Source organism: Gymnogyps californianus, chromosome 5 (genome assembly GCF_018139145.2).
Source record: "Gymnogyps californianus isolate 813 chromosome 5, ASM1813914v2, whole genome shotgun sequence".
NCBI lineage: Eukaryota > Metazoa > Chordata > Aves > Accipitriformes > Cathartidae > Gymnogyps > Gymnogyps californianus.
Window position 1 is genome coordinate 53,239,736 of NC_059475.1, and position 13,927 is coordinate 53,253,662.

At 46.1% G+C, this 13,927-nt stretch overlaps 1 protein-coding gene across 1 annotated transcript in view; it reads right to left on the reverse strand.

The window, feature by feature from the left end:
* Window positions 1-10,499, reverse strand: part of CCDC88C (coiled-coil domain containing 88C) — a 101,244-nt gene extending 90,745 nt beyond the window's left edge. The window contains exons 1-3 of the mRNA XM_050898460.1: window positions 10,355-10,499; window positions 10,127-10,227; window positions 1,550-1,658 (exon numbers count right to left, since the gene is read on the reverse strand). Coding sequence (XP_050754417.1) covers window positions 1,550-1,658; window positions 10,127-10,227; window positions 10,355-10,414 — 270 coding nt within the window. The 5' untranslated portion in view covers window positions 10,415-10,499. The remainder of the gene's footprint in view (window positions 1-1,549; window positions 1,659-10,126; window positions 10,228-10,354) is intronic.
* Between the last annotated feature and the right edge of the window lie 3,428 nt (window positions 10,500-13,927).

Below are 13,927 nucleotides of genomic sequence, written 5' to 3' on the forward strand. Positions count from 1 at the left end.
CTCAGACTGTAAATCTTGTGGGGGTGAGGAGAGAGTGAGAAAGACTAGTCCTGTCCTTAAACATGGTCCTTTTTGCTTGTAGACTCCATATACATTTACACTGTTCAGTGGGTAACAGAGATACCAAAAAAACCCCCTTCAGCCTCTAGTTATGACCAAATGGAATTTCCCCTTAGAAATCACAAGTCTCAGGAATGACATCACATCGCATCAGCATCTCCAGTTCTCAACAATCAAGACACAGGTCAGCTGTCTTCAGAAATACATGATACTCTCCTACATCATCTCAAACCCAAGTTACACAGTTCATTTTTCTAGCAGGCCACTGGAACTTGCACAGATGAGTCATCCACCCCATCTGACTTTTTCACAAGTCCCTCTCTCTTTTAGGCTTCCCTAAGCAAGTCCAGAAGCAGAGTAGTGGCAACAACATGGAATAGCAGTAGGCAAGCTCTGGAGGAGAACAGCATCAAAAGGCACTACTGTAGTTAAGCATTATATCTCTTCTGTATTTTGAAGACAAAGCTAATACACGGTCTCTTCTGTATGTACAGAAAAGATGAAGTGTCCAGGATGAGCACACTGACATCAACCCCTACAGTTTAGCTGTTTTGTCCATTATATGATTGAGACACATATGCAGGAGCATTTTAACAGCCCTCAGTGGTTTAAGCCTGGTTTATACTGCACAGAATTCAAATCTGGCAAAAGATGTGTAAAAGGAAACAGTAGAACAGTTACCCCTCTCACTAAGAAGTCTAAATATACACAACAGTGTGTATACAGAAATTCTATTTAGAGTAACTGAATTCACTCCTATGGCTTTCCAGCAGCATCCAATATGTATCTAAGTCTGCAAAAGTGCTCAGCTGTCACCACCCTGGTTTTAGGGGAGCACTATTACAGCAGAGGAACACTGACTGTCAGTTCAAGGATGTCGCCCAAGAAGTGTACTATTTATGAGAATTTGCAGTCATTCCTGCACTTCAGTCTCTTAGAGAAGTTCAGAACAAACAAGTGCTTTAACACCTAAGAACAGGTACACAGCATAAGAAGTCTACCTTCAAGATAAGCACAAATTTATTTTTCCTAATTAATAGTATATCAATTTGAGGTTTATATTCTAGCATTAAAGACATTTCTTCATAACGATTTATTTGCTGGAAGCCCCTTTAAGAGAAGGTTACTTAAACAAGTTTTATACCCAAGAACTTTATTCCAGTTTCAGCAAACCCCTTCACATACACACCCCACAACCCCACCACAAAAGAGCCTTTTTACTACATGTATCTGCAAGTACTATCACAGCCTTTGAGCACTATTTCTTCTTTAAAAAAAGAGGGGGGCAGGGAAGCAGCCTCTAGCCATGAGGGGTAGAGAAGGTAGCCGTATTGTTGTTTCATAAGGAAAGCATGGCTGAAAGTACTTTTACACAAACACAATTTCCTCTCCATTTCCTGTAGCAAGCTTCTTTTTGAGCCACCAGCCCCTGCACTAGCTGAAAAATAGCAATCACCACAGATCAATGAGCAGACAGCAGAAATCTCACCTGATAGTAAGTCTTAATGTTTCTGACTAAGATGGTCAGGTTTTGAACCCGAAGATAGGTGTCATTATTTACATGCTTGTTGACACGTTGGTTGGTTGGTCGAGGATCTCTATCAAAAGAGGAAAAAGAAAATAAAGTATTACTAGTTTACTCGGTGCTAAGACTTAGCATCTCAATAATGCACTATTAGGAAAGCCCTTAAAAATTTATCCATTAAGTGTGCTGACATAATTATACAGGATACATATACATTAATTCATGATAGAATAAGCTCATTACCTTAGCACCTATGTATAAGTTGGAAATCTTCCTGCGTGCCACAAAGTAACCTACTTTAGGTTAACCCACACAGCAATTCAGGGCAGCTTCCCTCATTTTTATTTCCCCCGAAGAAAAGAGCATATTTAGTTTGTGCACACTAGATCAAAGCAGTCTCTGATAATAAGGGGTTTATCTTATTCAAATAAAGGGAAGCCTAGGAAAGACTACCATGCCTTCCTTAGCTTTGGAGTTTTATGACAAGAGGAGGGTGTTAACACTTCATCAGTGATCACTGCGCAAACTGCAAAACCCAGATGCATTATATATTGAAGTGAAGGGAAAAAGGAGCACTGCACTTTTATTATATCCATGTCATCTAACCAGATCTCTCTTATATACCCACTGTGTCACGAAAGACAGCTCTACTGGGTTCTAATTCTACTGGGCTTCAAGATATGAACAAAATATAAACATAGGTAGAAATATAAGCAAGACAGGAAAAAAGTTGATGGAAAGATTTTAGAGAAAGAAGCCTAAAGTTTTTGTTTGATTTTAAAGGAAGCAAATCAAAATTGTACCCGAAGCAATTTTAGTTCTAAAATTAAAAAAAAAACACCACACAGGAAAAAGCTGCAAATAATTTAATATGAATGTGCACTTTCAGATTCTCTGTGTACGCCCTAACGTGTTGCAAAAAAAGGAACCTGAAAACCTTTATCTGCCAGTAGCATAGATCAAAGCCTTGTGTTTTCCCTCTAATAAAGACTCTTATCAGCAAACTCCTACACAATCCAAACACCTGCCTCCCAGAGCTCTGCTTTGGCTGTTAATTAAGCCATTCACAGCTCTTCCAGGGCCAAATATTGAACTCAGGCATTGACAAGGAAATAAAAGAGGAACTGATCCAATATTTATTTTTAAAATATATCTGCCAAAGTTTACGTAAGTATGTCAAAGAGCTTTTCCTTTCTTTTATTATTTTTTTTAAGTGCACAACCATCCCAAAGCACCTTTTTAGTGAAAGCAGTGGTACGTGTATAAATATGACAGAATACACAGATACTCCAGAGATGAGAGAAAACTGCCTTGGCAGCACATAACATCAGACACAGTATTTATGTACGTCAGTTCAAGCGAACTGAAGTACAGATGACCAAAACTGCCACTGGCATAAACTAGCAAGACCCTACACAGCCTTTACAGCAGCAAAGGATTTTGTATACTGATTGGCACTCTAACAAATTATGAAAAAAAAAGAGAACAAAGAGAGGCAACTGTAACAAGCTTTTAAAGTAAAAACTGTAAGTATTCCATTTTACTGATGCTCAGATACAGGAGTGCAGAAGCCATATCCATACACAGTTTGACGGTATGGGTCTTCAGCAACACAGCACATTGGAGAAGCATAAATAGCACCTGGGCTTGAACTCAGAGAGCACCTTGCCTTCAGTACTCTCTGAGCAGATGCTGGATCCTGAAGGAAGCTGGATGCTTAGCCTTTTTAGCCAAGGTCACGACAACAAACCAGGAAGCTAAAAGGGAAGAAACGTACAGTAAAGAGAAGCTGGCCAAACAGAAGTGTCAGCCTACAGTCCTCATTTCCACGTGAAAAGCTCATGTAGGCAGCACGCTGCCATGCCACTGTCTGGCAGCGACCCAGGTCTATGGTCAGGAAGAGAAAGCTTTGACTGTATAGAGGAGCAATACTCCACAACCCTTCCCAAAACTGCACAAAATGGGGCAAAAATCCACAAAATGCACCCACCGGCCACAGCAAAGGAGATGCAATTTCTTCAACAGCTGTAGGCAGTGTAACTGCAGGACCTGGATGAGGTTTTGAAAAGCACATAAGACACAGAACAACTCCTCCTTCCAAGACAAGACCTGCTCATCTTTTGGCACAGTGGAGCTAGTCATCTGTTTCAAGAACATATGCATTGGCAGGACTGGGCCCTCAGAAGCAATTCTGGAGCTTTTATCCTATCATCTTCATTAAGGGTAATTGGTTGCCCCAAGAGCCCTTAATGCCACTGACCTCAGGGTTCTCTTAACCTGGAGCCAAGCCACAGCACGCAGTGTCACTCTGGCAGTCCTGCCTCCTCCTCCTCACGGACAAAGAAGTTAAAAGCTTTTCTGAAAACAGAATGTAGCTTGAAAAAAATGACCGTTTGGATTTCTGAATACGTTGTATAACCAACTTCATCCAGCACCTCAGCTCACTTCAGAGAAGACCCTCTGTGAAAGGCCAGCCCAGCCTACACTTTGAACTACCACAGGGCTTATTGTCTCCACAGGGAAAACTAAATTCCTTCTCAACAAACAATATCCCATTTCTTCTTCATTTGTTACCATATTTTTTTCTTAATCCTGGATCAGATAAGCTGGACTACTGACTACAGCTGTCCTAGCTCCACAGCCGAGAACTTGGAGGAGCCGCAGAAAGTTGCTCTTGGAGACAGCGGGAGGTTCCCAAAAAAAAAAAAAAAGACAGATTTACTCTTTTTCATTTACCAGGTAAGCTCAGTTTTATCCAGTTGGCAAAACATCTTTTGACCTAATAAGCACGGAGATGAACACTTATAAGAATCCAAAGTTCGAGGCATGTATTTATTCAGAAAGACTATATTTGTTGCATTTTTTCAAACATTTTCTGCGTCAGACCTCCTGCCTAGAATAACTGTGTCATGTTATGCGAGGTCAGCTGGATCCCTCCTGCTGCTGCTGCCTCCTTCACGTCACTCACCCGGCTCCTGAGACATCTCAGGGGATGTGGAAGGGGTGAGACCGAGGAGCCAGGAGAGGCAGCAAACGGGCCTCCTGCTGCAGGAGCAGACCCAGACCCACCTGCTGCCTCCTCCCCAAAGAGGAGCAGAGAGCAGCCCAGAGGCAGCCTTGCCGCAGGGGAACGGGGGGACACCCCAGGACTGAGCACCCTGAGGTTACCTGCGCTGAGGGAAGGAGCGAGCTGCCAGAAAACCCACAGCCACATGCGCTTACCCATCTCAAGAGAAGTGAAAGAAAAAGGCTAAAAACCTAGAGAGATCAAGGTACTCAAAACACTACAATCCGAACAGCCTGATCTACAGCAGGGAAAAGCAGGAAGGGGAAGCAGGATCCTCAAGGAAAAAAGCACCTGAGTGAAATTATACTCTAAGAGGCAAATTCTGTGTTCAAAGACGTTTCTACCCTGAAGAAAACAGAGCTGTTGGTACCACACTCTGCACATTATAGCACCTGTTTGGTTGGTGAAACTTGTTTATGAAGAATTTCATAGAAAGAAACTCTTTCCAAGGATCATATTGAAAATTAAAAAGAGATTTTTCGCAGCACTAACCAGGTAACCCAAACAAATTCCTGCCTGAATGTATCTGAAAAATCCCTGAACACAACCTCAATGAGATTCTTTAGTCCTTTGATGTTTGGTCTTTCCCTTACACACAAATATAATGAAAACTACAATTCCCTTTTTTTAAAAACCACCTACTCCTCAAGATCAAAGTCGTCATCTAAATAAGACTGAGGCAGCATGACTGAGGTGTGACTACGGGAGGTACTTCGCAAACCAGTAAAAATCACCCAAGTCAAATAAACAGAAGGGAAGTCTCAAACCTTACTATATACCCAAACATTTTAAAGAAGTCATCTGGTTTGTACACCTTCCTGACTTTTACAGGAGCACAGAGGAAAGGAAGGGTCAGGAGACAGAGGCCAAGTGACGAGTTCAGCAGGTGTGGGGCCAGCAGCACAAGTGCTTGAAGATCCAATCCCTTAAGCCACCAATTAATAGAAGTAACAAAAAAAAAATTTCATTTTTAAAATTCAAAATGACAATCCCATTCAAGCAATTTCAGACAAGTAATTTTGATGAGTTAGGGAGAAGCCCACAAGCCAGGCCCAAGGGTTATGAGATGCCAGAAGGAACCGGCTGCGGCCAGCGTGACCAGCATCCCGTGGCACTTCACTCTGCAGGTAACTCGCTAACTGAAAATACACCACTCTTGGACCAGTCTAACTCTCCTATCATCCAAATTCTTCCTCTATCATCAAGTGGGATGACACCACTAAAGCTGGCAGGGTTTCTAAATTGCCTGGAAAATGGCAGAAAAATGCACCGCTAAATGAGATTTTAAATTAAACGGATGCATATCTTTAACCTTCCGGTATTCATGCCATTTGCTACAAACCACAAGAAGTGGGCACTCACAACATGGCTGTTCCTGTCACATGATCTAAATTAAAGAAGACAGATTGACAGTACCACAAACCATGACAGCTGCAATTGAAATGGAAAAACCTATTATTGTGCATTTTTATTATGCGGTTTTAATACAAGCAGTTTTATCAGCTGTATTGCTAATACATATTCCTGTTTGCTAAACGTTTCAACAGAAAAGCAGAGTCTACTATCAATTAGAAGAGTTAGAACAAGTCAATATGAAAACACTTACATGCTTATATGCCTGCATGTGTAAACCCCCATACCATTTCCCAAATAAAACTTTCTATAAGTTAAACAGGGCAAATATTTGCTTATGCTTGTAGGTCTTATGCCAGAGCTGCAACTGTAACACTGAAGGCAGTCTATGCAGTGTCGCCACATGCTAGTTTCATAGCAGGAAGTGACACACAACCATCTGAAAAAAGTTCTTTAAAATTTGTCCGCAGAGAAGCTCATTAACCTGATACACATAAATCCACCAGAAATACAGAAGCTCAGGACATGGCAGTTCCACTTTGAAGATTAACAAACATTTTTGTATGCAGAGTATTCAGCCAGTACTGCAAGTCTGCAAAAATCAACGTGTCCTTCATGCATGATCAGGTTGGGATATACACTTGGACAGGAAAAGGAAACCACTCATTTACAGCAAAATGACTTGAAAAAACATTTGTCTTGTTTTAAAATGTAAGTGGGGAAAGCAAATGCTGCTGTCTGTCTCTTCCTATTAGATTTAACTCGTTAAGCAGCTAGGCACCACTACTGAGAACTAAGCAATCCCCAACTCTCTTTTAAACAGGGTCTTGCTTTGTTAGGGATCACCAGTAAGCAAAGGGATCACAAGCAAAGCCCAACAGCTGGTTACCTACCAACCACATTGTGGCCAGAATCTGCCTAAGCCCAGGCCAGGTTCCCTTCCTCCGTGGCAACATTTGTTGTGCCTGAGCAAACTACATTTTATTCAGGGCTAGCATTCCTGGGGGCAGTTCATTTCTGAAGAGGATGGAGCGAAGGCACAGCCCTATTTTCACCTCCTGTCGCGCAGCCAGCAGGGACCTGGCAGGCAGGAAAAGCGATAGATGTCATGTGTCTCTCTGGTGACACAGCTGCCTTGCTGATATGAACCCACCACCTAAAAAACGTTGACACCACAACATCAAGCAGCTGGGATCTTCTTCACCCACTCTAAGTTGCCAGACAGCATCTGGGCAAAATCCAACCTATTACAACAGAAACTATAGGCTGACTGAACTCGTACAGCCCACTCACGCCTCAAACAGCTAAAGCCTTACTTTCACTCAGCAATTTCCACTCAACAGGTATATCTGGATTTCTTCACAGATCCACCTGTCTTTTTGGCCATAGATTAAACTTAAAATCTGCTTAGCTGTAGGACAAAAATATTTTATTTTTAATAATAAAATTCCCAAAAATTTGGCTTTTGAAATCTTCACCGAAAGAAACCTGTTGATCTGCAGTGAAGTACTGCATCACACCTGGCGTCTAGATGCAAGATCATGTGCCTGTGTTATTTGTGTTCCAGTAAGCAGGCAAGCAGGATATTTAACCTAAAAAACTAAAAGTGAAATAACACGAGTGAGGAGGCAGCTATACACATCAGGAGCCCAGCTCTCTCACTCTGCTACCCCCTGCTCTCTGCATGTGCGTACATGCATGCATCTGTACTTTCAGGCAATCCACACTATCACGGCACGGCGTATCAAATTCTAGCAGATGTATCAAAGGCCCTCATTAATACAATTTCAGCAGGAAGAAATCTCAAGCCAAGCACTGAAAGTCATCTTCAGGGACAAGGACTTGAAAAACTGAGCAAGCATTTTAAAAAAACACATTTATTTTTCTGTTCTGAAAGCTTTGTGGGGAAGAAACATGCCTTGTAAGGCTTTCCTGATTTACAGGCAAGCAGTAATTGCATTGCCATTTCTAAAGGTTAAGTCAGGAAAAAGTGAAGGTCACAATGAGCACCTTGCTGGGTTGGGATACATAAATACAACCACAGCCTTCCTAAGTTAAACAGTCTTGGGCTCTCAGTAGAAAGCTCTTCGTTTCAAGCTCCTTAGATACCACTAGAAGCACTGCCAAAGCTGCCTAAAAAGGGGAAAAAAAGCCCTGATTGTGTATAATGGGACAGTTTCCTATTCCACACTGCTTGTGCTTCCCCCACTTACACTTTCTGCAACACTGCTGGCAGAGATGTTTTTTGGAAAAAACAAACTTATTTTCCTGACTGCTTAAGGCAAGTAAACATGCCAGGGCATTTCTCACGAACGCATGATATCCGACAAAATGCCAACTAGTGTCACTGCACTCAGTCAGCCTATATGCTTATCTTCCTTATTTCAATGAGATCTTATCGTTCGCTCCTTGTCCCCAGAGCACTATTAAGTTCCTCCACAGACTTCAACAATTTTATGTCTCCTTAGACTTATTTCAACATCCAACTACAAAATATTTAGGTTTGCATACACCACCCGATAAAGCACTTCTAAAATACATCACTCATAAAAATGCCACGGTCATTCAAAAGCCACATAACTTCAGGCTATTTAATAACAAAATTCAAGAGTGACTAAGTATTAAGTTAATTTTTCTTGTTTTGAAATAGTAAGATTCTTTCACATATTAGGTAACAGCGATAGTTCAGTTAGCTAAATCTGCAGCAGACTCAACTGCTGCTGTTCCTTGACAGTTTGGTTGGTCATCTCCATGCCACACACAGGGGTCGTAAATCAAAATCCAATTTCCCACATCTTGGAAAACTACAAGTCTGGATCTGAACGCTCATACTCAAGGTTCTAATTTGCAGAAAGTTCTCTTTTTAAAGTGTAATTACTCCTTGAGAAACGCTGGAAATTGCATCTTCTCTTTACATCAGGTTTCCATCCCAGCTAACATTTTACACCCCTAGTTTGTTATCCCCAAACAGGCTAACTGATCTGGATTCTGTTCCAAATCACGGATCTTCACTATCTAAGTTCCAGTTCACAATTTCCACTCTTAGTAACATCAAACCAGAAGAAAGTTTGATTACCTTTTCAGATGGAGCAACCAGGTACCAGAAGGTAACAAAACTTGCCAACTTGAGTGGGTGGGGCATGGGTTGTCAGACTTTTTTTTTTAAGTTACTTTTCAAGAATTTCACTTAAAGATTCTAACATGAATTCTTCATTTAAGTGCTTGGACTTGGCCTAACATTGCAAATCACTGTTCGAGCTTCAATTGATTTCATTCACTTATAAGAGTGCAGTACCAAAACTCAGTGATTTCCAAAGTCTCCTCCCCTGAAAGTCAAATACTTCTCCCTACAAACTCTTTATCAGACGCGTTTCAGAATATTTGAAAGCAAATACAGAGATGATAGAAAATAGTCAGGATCTGCATGCAGCAGGCCAGCAACAGGAAAGGATGTGGTTAAAAAATGTACAAGTTCTAGCAACAATTCACTTCGCTGTTACAGTATTTTCAGTGTTTGCTCTTTTAACCTATTTATGTTTCCTCAAGACACATCCTTACAGTGCTGCCCGAAAGAGCTATCACTGAAGTTGAGGATTTTTTTCTATGTATTTAATATCGAAGTTTACACAAGAGTAGACACACTTCAGATGAAATCTTCCCAGTAAAGCGTCATACGATAAAGTACTTTCATTTCCTTATTTGTACTGCCACATACCTTCCCCTAAAGCATATATGAACAACTAAGAAAAAGTAACTGTTTGGAAAAAAACAAAAAACCCTAGAAAAACGTTAAAGCAGATTTTACAAAACTGCATTAGTCTGTTGGGGTTTTTTTTTCCCTTTGTTTTTGTTAATTTCAAAGAGCAACCAAAAGGAAAAAATGCAAAACCGGTGCTTTCGCCCTACACCCAGTCCTTCCAACCTGTCCGCTGCGAAAGCTTTCCGATCGAAGCCGTACACACGCTGCCTCATTACAGAGCGACACGCTGCATCTGAAGACGCGACCTCTCCCTCAGCAGCCCCGATGCCACCCGCGGGCAAGGAGCCGCGGCGTGCTCGCCGCGACCGGGCACGCCTGCCGCGCTCTGCGCGCTCCCTCTCTCCCTCGGGAGCCCACTCACATTTGCAGCATAATTTTGTTCAGGACGACGCCATCCACCAGGTCCATGTAGACGCCGAGGTTGTCCTCGTCCCCGCTCCCCAGGGCCCCGAAGGTTTTCACCTGCCGGGAGAAAGGACAGCGCAGTTGGCGGGGATGGCGGGAGGGCCCGGCAGCCCCCCGCGCCCCCGCTGGGCCGGGGCCGCCCCGCCGGCAGCCTCCCCACTCCCCGCCGCCCCGCTCTGCTCACCCAGGTCACCAAGGGGCTCTGCAGGAAGAGCTCCAGGAGCTCGGAGACGGTCACGTCCATGTCGCCGGGGCCCGGCTGGCGGCGGCGAGAGGCTGCGGGAGCGGGGCCGCCTCACTCGGGAGACAAAGGCGTGGAGCCCATGGCCCGCCGCCCCGCTGCCCGCCGGGCGCTGCCTACAGGGGAAACAATGCGCGGCTCATCGTTCCCCCGCCCCCGCGCCGGGGGGAGACACGGGGCAGCTCGCCGCCACTGCGGTCCCTCCTCCCGGCGGCAACAGGCCGGTCTTCCCCCGCCGACCTCACCCCGCAGCCGCAGGAGGGGCTGCCCGGGCTGGAGCGAGCCGCGCAGGGAGAGGGGGGCGAAGGGGGACAGCCGCCCGCGGCGAACTCCCCCGAGGCCGGGAGCAGAGGCGCGAAGCTCCGGCGGGGCGGCTCCGGGCAGCTCCGAGAGGCGGCGCAGCCCCGCTGCCCCGCTCTGGCCGCCGCCGCGGCGCTACCTGTGGCGGGGCGCGCCCTTGCCCCGGCAATTAGACCCGGGCCGCGGCAGCGCCGTGACGGGCACGGCCCGCCGCGAATGAGAGGCGCGGAGTGGGTCGGCGCCGGCCAATGGGCGGCGCCCCTGGGAGGCCGGGGGCGGGACGCGGTGCGAAGCCGGGGCGAGCTGCCGGCGGTTTCCCTGGCGCGCGCGCTCCCCGTCCCGGCTTCGCCCGCCCGTTGTGCCTTCCGGGAGCGGCCGCTCCCGCCGGCGAGATCTCTCGGCCGAAAGCTTGCGAGAGGGGCTCCGGCGGCATCTGTCGGCCCCTCTGTGGCCGGCCCCGGCGGGGCGCGACGCTGCGGAGGCGGGAGGCAAGGCGGCACGGGCGGCCCCGTTCCCCCCCCGCGGCTGCGCCTTGTTCCTCTGTTTGAACCGAGGTGATGCGGAACCCCGCAGCGAGGTTAGCCCGCGACTTGGGCGGCTTCAGGACCGTGGCGTGGGCGGTTATACCTGCGCTCCCGGCTGCACCCGTTGCTCGGACCTGCAAGGCGCTGTGCCCTCCTTTGCTGGGCAACAACGCCAGTGCAGAACGCTAAGGCGCAGTTTTAAAGTTTCTGCGTCAAAAAGCATGAAACTACCCATAAAGTACTTCAGCAGGCAAGAACAGCTTTTTTAGAGATGCTTCAAAACGTGCGCATAAACCACTTATTGCAGCACAAAAACCTAAAAAGGAAAAAAATTGAGAAAAACGAGGGGCACAACCTGTTGCGTGCGCGTTTGAAATAAAATGCAACGAGGTGCAAATGGCGTTCCTCACCGCTGCTTTCCAAATGCGCAACAGCATTACAGATTTTGTTGTGGGCTAATGGTGCCAAGATTTATGGTGTAAGCTCTTTGTAGAGGGACGCCGTTTGTTCTGGGCTAGTGCAGCTCTAAGCACAACGGGTGCGCGGTTAGTAACCCGCCGCCCGCAGTGCTGCCAGAGCACACCCAGCTATCACCGAACAGTTTTGCCACCGAGGGTGTGAATTATTTTCCTGCGGGGGCAGAATTTATTCTATCTTTAGTTAGGGGGGAAAAAAAAAAAATCCCAGGTAATCTGGATGATTACTGCTTTATTTATCCCAGTCTCTGATTTTGAGGAAATATAATTTAGTCATAACGTTGAACCATTACGTGCATGGTGTTACATAGTGAGGTTTGGTTTTGCTAGGATTCACGTTTGATAGTTTGCTCTGTTTTTTCACAGATGTAGCCTTTTATCTCTGGTATTTATCAGTCTTTGCATCAGCCACTTGTTAATGCATTTTGCCCATTTCTTGTTTGGTCGTACAAATAATATACGTGTGTTTGTGTATCGGCTGAGGGAGGGACATCTGTTGTTTTGCCTGAGGGACCCGAGCAGTTTGCAAGCAATCAATTACTAAATGATAGACACTGGTGTTCATTGCAGTGGCCTGTTTGTCCCACTAAAGATCGGTTTCAATGATTTGCTTCACGAGGATCCTTATTTTAGGCAGCCCTGTACGTATCGGGGACCCTGCACTTTTTGGTAGCATCAGTCACCGATACATTAGCGAGGTCAGACTTTGTGTTTGCTTGTGACAGACTTCAACAGAGCAGAAAGGGAAATTTGCCACCACGTGAGAGCGCGCTGCGCTAACCCCGGCTCCATCGCCCTCCCTCACCCGTCCCTGCGAGCCCGGCCGGCCGCGGGGAGGTACCCGTCCCTGCGGGGAGGTACCCCCCGGCTTGCAGCGCCCGGCCTCGCCGTGCCCTCCGTTCGCGCGGGGGAAGTATCTGGGTTCTCATTAACGAAATCAAGAGTAGCCCAAGCCTCAGGCTCCGGATTTACATTTGGATGGATCCCAGCTTAGACGGGAATGATCCTAAATTAGCTGGTGAACATGCTGTATAAAGGCATGCGATTTATTTTTGATCCTCAAACCTGTAGACCAAGGAAGGATAACTCCTGGTTGCTAGCCGGACCTGGCCCATGTGAACTGCCACTTGTTTACAAGCCAGTACAGCTGTTTTGCTCTAAGTTTCTTGGGAGGGTGTACCAGGAGGGTACAAATAGTTAGAATAACCCTTTATTGTGCGCGTCACGTAGCCCAAGCGTTTCTGAACCTGGAAAGAAGGAAGGTTTGCAAGGAAACCATCTGTTGTAGTTGGAAGGAGAAACAGGTATGCTTTTGAGCGTAACAGCTCCTGCTCAGGCGTGGAGAGAAAAAGAAGAATGGTTAATAATTTCTCAACACTTCAGAGAGATGGACTGCTATACTTTAACTTCTTGAAGCCTTACGATCTCCTGTTTTGTGAACAGATTTCATTAAATAAAATTTTAAAGCTGTTACTGCAGTACTTACAACAGAGGACAGGTGTGTTAATCAATGGAGTCAAAAGAGAAAGAACTTAATACTTGAAGAATATATAGTCCGCTTCAGAGAAGACAGAATACAAATGCAAGAATGCTTTCCTACTTTTCACAGCTTGGATGGCAACTCCAAGGAGTTTGTAGGAGTACACCTCTACAGACTCATGAAATGGAGCAACAGTTGCATGGTCCGATCTAGGTGTTGCCAGCAGTGCGATAATTGAAAGGGAGGGCGCATCATGGAGCACAATTATAAAAGCCAAACTTTTCACCCAGGAAATCTTCCTGGGGATGCTATTAGGTGCCAAATGCTTACACGTTATTCAAGGGTCCTGCGCGTTACAGAAAATATTTGGCCGCTAGCAGTAGCATAGCGGGTGCTGGAGATGCGGCTGCAGCAGCAGGGCTGGGGCCGGGGCCGGGGCCGGGGCGGCCTCCGGTGGCGGGGGGCCGGGGCGGCCTCGGTGGCGGGGGCCGGGCGCCCTCTGCCGGTCACGGCCGGTGGCGCAGGCGGCGCGTCCCGCCCGGGCCGGGGCGTCGGAGCGGCGGCCGAGGGCGGGAGGGAGGTGCTCCGGCTCCGGGGGCGGCTGCGTTCTCACCTCTAGTGCTGAAAGCAAAACAACAGTAGGAAATAACATTTTTCTTGTTTTGCAAAGCGGTACCACTGACGTAGTACGTAAAGTACTGTTAAACTCCTCCAACACGCATGACAAGGGGGAATC